This window comes from Chlamydotis macqueenii, chromosome 2, assembly GCF_036417535.1.
Source record: "Chlamydotis macqueenii isolate bChlMac1 chromosome 2, bChlMac1.mat, whole genome shotgun sequence".
NCBI classification, from domain to species: domain Eukaryota; kingdom Metazoa; phylum Chordata; class Aves; order Otidiformes; family Otididae; genus Chlamydotis; species Chlamydotis macqueenii.
Genome location: NC_141557.1, coordinates 126893538 through 126896734, shown reverse-complemented (window position 1 = coordinate 126896734; position 3197 = coordinate 126893538). Strand labels below are relative to the sequence as shown.

The following is a 3197-nucleotide window of genomic DNA, read 5'->3' as shown; positions in this document are numbered from 1 at the left end:
CCGGAGGGCAGCACCTCCCCAGGGGGCAGGGCGGGCTTCCCCCCCCTCCGCCATTCGGCTGAAGGGCTGCGAGCGGCGGGACCTTGACCCTCTCGGGCCGCCTCCCCGCTTCTGGGAACGCGCAGGCTGCCCTGGATTTTAGTGGAGAAAGTTCTACCAGTAACGTCAGCAGCGTAAAAAAAAAAAAAGTTTTTTTTTTTTCAGTGTAGGAAAAAAGCCACAGCCTCTGGTTGAGCCGGTACCAGACGTGCCCTATGGAAACGCCGGGAAGATGTGAGGAACGGAACGTACCTCAAAACAGCTCTGTCCACTTTGTGCTTTTTGCCCCTGCTTTGCCAAACTCCTTCGGCTGGAGGCTTGGTATCAGTGGGCTGTGTCCCCCCGACGGTTCCTGCCACCGGCACGTCGGAAGCAGCCCGCAGCGGTGCAGGCAGCTCAGCACAGCGGCAAGAAACATTTAAGAGGCAAAGAACATTTGTCTGAGCACTAGAGTCCACCCCTCAGTGCCACCCAAATCCCTTCAGCTCCAAGCAGAACTTGGAGAACCTTTCTGCCCTCAGCAGCCGCCTTACACAGAAGTTTTGCTTTTTGATGCTTTTTGCTCAAGCTGTCATCCTACTGAACTGCTATGGAACGAGACACCAGACCTGCTATAGACACCTAGCTTTTTCAAAGACTCATCTGCAGCGAGATATTACGATATCATTAACTGCTCACGGGTTTACTACTTGAAAGTTTGAGAACTTAATTTACTTGAGATTGCTGGAACTTGTTTTACTGCCCTTCCTAACAGGAACGGCCCCAGGGAATGGCATCCTTCCTGTAGCTACGCCGCACACTGCAACAGCAAATTGTATTCTTTTTTAATTTCAAGTGTATAGGAGACACGAAAAAGTTCAAGAGAATAATAAGCAGAAGTCTGAGATCAATATCTGCTCTCAAGCTGCTTGGTAAAGAAAAACACTGTGAAACTATTTCTACAAAATGATGGATTACTGATAATACAGGGAAGAATTCAGGTTTTAATCTGCTGTTCAATACAAATATTTTTCTGTTGAATTCAATGGCTGGTCACCAGCTTTGACTTCTTTTTTTTTAATCAACACAACTCTGTAGGAAAATCTGTACGAGTTCTTAGGCCCTGCAATAAATCTTACAGTTCCTTTTTCAACTGACTCTGAATACCACAGAGCTGGGCAGCAGAAGCTGACTTACAGAGCAAGAGCTCCACCGTCAGGCCAGTTGCCCAGAGCAGAGAGCAGCAGCCACGTCCTTCGTGTCTGTGTCCAAGCAGGCTGTTACTCCATCAAAACACGGGTCACAGCTGTGGCCCACTCCCAGTCCTAGCTACCTAAGCAAGGGACAGCTTTACTCAACTTCAGTCCTGCCTGGAAATGCTGCCACCACAGCCAGCTGTGAAGCCACATTACCTGGCTGTCCCTGTGAAGCTCCCAGCCTGGCAGGAACCAGGGCTCCTGACCCCCTCGATACACCACCAGTTTCCCTTGGAAAGAGAACACAGCCTTGTTTGCGAGCTAAGAGCCAAACACAGGATATTTTAGAAAGGCCACAGCATATTTATTGACAAACAATTGTGGGAACAGAGCACCGGGCAGGAGGCTGGCAGTGACAGTCCCTTCCTGTGTCTTGGCGGCATGCCCAGCCCCGTGCAGCACGCTGTCCCTCCATCCCTCACGCCTTCTTCCTCCTGTTGCCAGCAGTGCTGCTGCCTGCAGGCCGCTGCTGCTGCTGCCGCCGGGCTCCGCTCTTCTTGCCGCTGCGGCCAACCCGCTGCTGCCGGCGGCCGCGCTTTCCCCGCTGTGACTGCTTCTTGCCCTTGGCGGCAGCCGCCTCGGCTTCTTCCTGGCGCAGCTGCTTGTTGACGGCGCGGGTGATGTCGAGGACTGGCTTCTTGCTGCCCATGTCCCGCAGCAGCTCCAGCTGCCGGCTGCGCTCGGCTGCCAGGTTGCCCAGCAGCGGTTCGAAGCGCCTCTTCCTGCCGCCGCTGCGGGATGGCGGTTCCGACGACTCCTTGGGTAGCCGAGGCTGGAAGCGGCCGAGCGAGGCAGTGGAGACGCGGGCGACGCGGGCAACGTGGCCCAGCTCCTCCCGGCTCTGGTGGCCGGTGGGGTGAAGGGGAGCGGCAGGGACGGTAGTGCCGGCCCGGTGGGCGCGGGCCAGGTTGCGCAGTCGGTTGAGCTCATTGCGCGCCACCCGCTCCCGCTTCTCCCGCCGCAGCCTGGCAAACTGGTCCTCCTCCGGGTCGGCGCCCTCCGGTACCTCCGCCAGCCAGGCACGGGCCGGGTCGCCGCCCGCCCGCCGGTAGCCCCAGCGCCGCCGCCACTCCTTGGCCTGCTCGTCCCACACCAGCGAGGTCCGCTTGCGCCGGCGGATGCCCTTCAGCCGCGCGAACTGCTCCCAGCGGGTCGGGGGCCGCGGCCGCGGCGGCGGCTTCTCCCGCGGCAGGCGGAAGGCCGGCTCGGGCAGCTGCGCCACCAGCGGCCCCCCCGCCCCACCGGCGCGCTCGGCCGGCAGCTCCCAGAGCCGGGCCACCAGCAGCTGCGTGTTATCGCGGGCCAGCGCCCGCAGCAGCTCCTCCCGCCGCGGGCCGGCCCCGCGCAGCCCCGCCGGCGGGTTACGGTCCAGCGCCAGCAAGTTGCCCGGGTCGAACTCCAGCTCCAGCTCCTTCTCCACCGTGACGCTCCGCCGCTTCTCCGCCTCCTGCTCCTCGGCGGCCGCCAGCACCTCCTCCACCCGCACGGCCGCCATGGCGGCGGGCAGGCCGGGCCGGGCCGCGCCGCGCCGCTCCCACACGTGCGGGCAGCTCCCGCCGGCCGCTCCCGGAAGTACGCCGGAGCCCTTCCGCTTCAGCGCGTCGGAAGTGCACATCCACGCCCGGAACGGCTGTGCCCGGGCTCGGCGCACTGCCTGCTGGGAGTTGTAGTCCCGGGGGGCTGTCCCGGAGGCAGCCGAGGGAGGGCCGTTATACTCGACAGACCCTCCTTGGGCCTTCTTCCAGTTAATTCCTCTCGGTTCCTGTCAGGAGACGCCTGCGGCCCCGACTTATGGGCCCCGACGCGGGCCCCGCCAGGCTGGGGCTGTGTGGGGACCTGGGTGTCACCAAACCCACCTCCCGCCACCACCATGAGTGGTCTGAGGCGGAAAATGCGTGGGAAGAGCCAATGCTTGAGGGAAGG

The 3197-nt window shown here is 61.2% G+C and overlaps 1 protein-coding gene across 1 annotated transcript; it reads right to left on the bottom strand.

Annotated features, from left to right (window-relative positions):
- Positions 1-1554: 1554 nt before the first annotated feature.
- On the bottom strand, positions 1555-2812 carry RRS1 (regulator of ribosome synthesis 1). The gene has a single exon (XM_086742384.1). It carries the CDS (start codon positions 2767-2769, stop codon positions 1693-1695), a length of 1077 nt encoding a protein of 358 aa, XP_086598510.1. The 5' UTR covers positions 2770-2812; the 3' UTR covers positions 1555-1692.
- Positions 2813-3197: the final 385 nt, after the last annotated feature.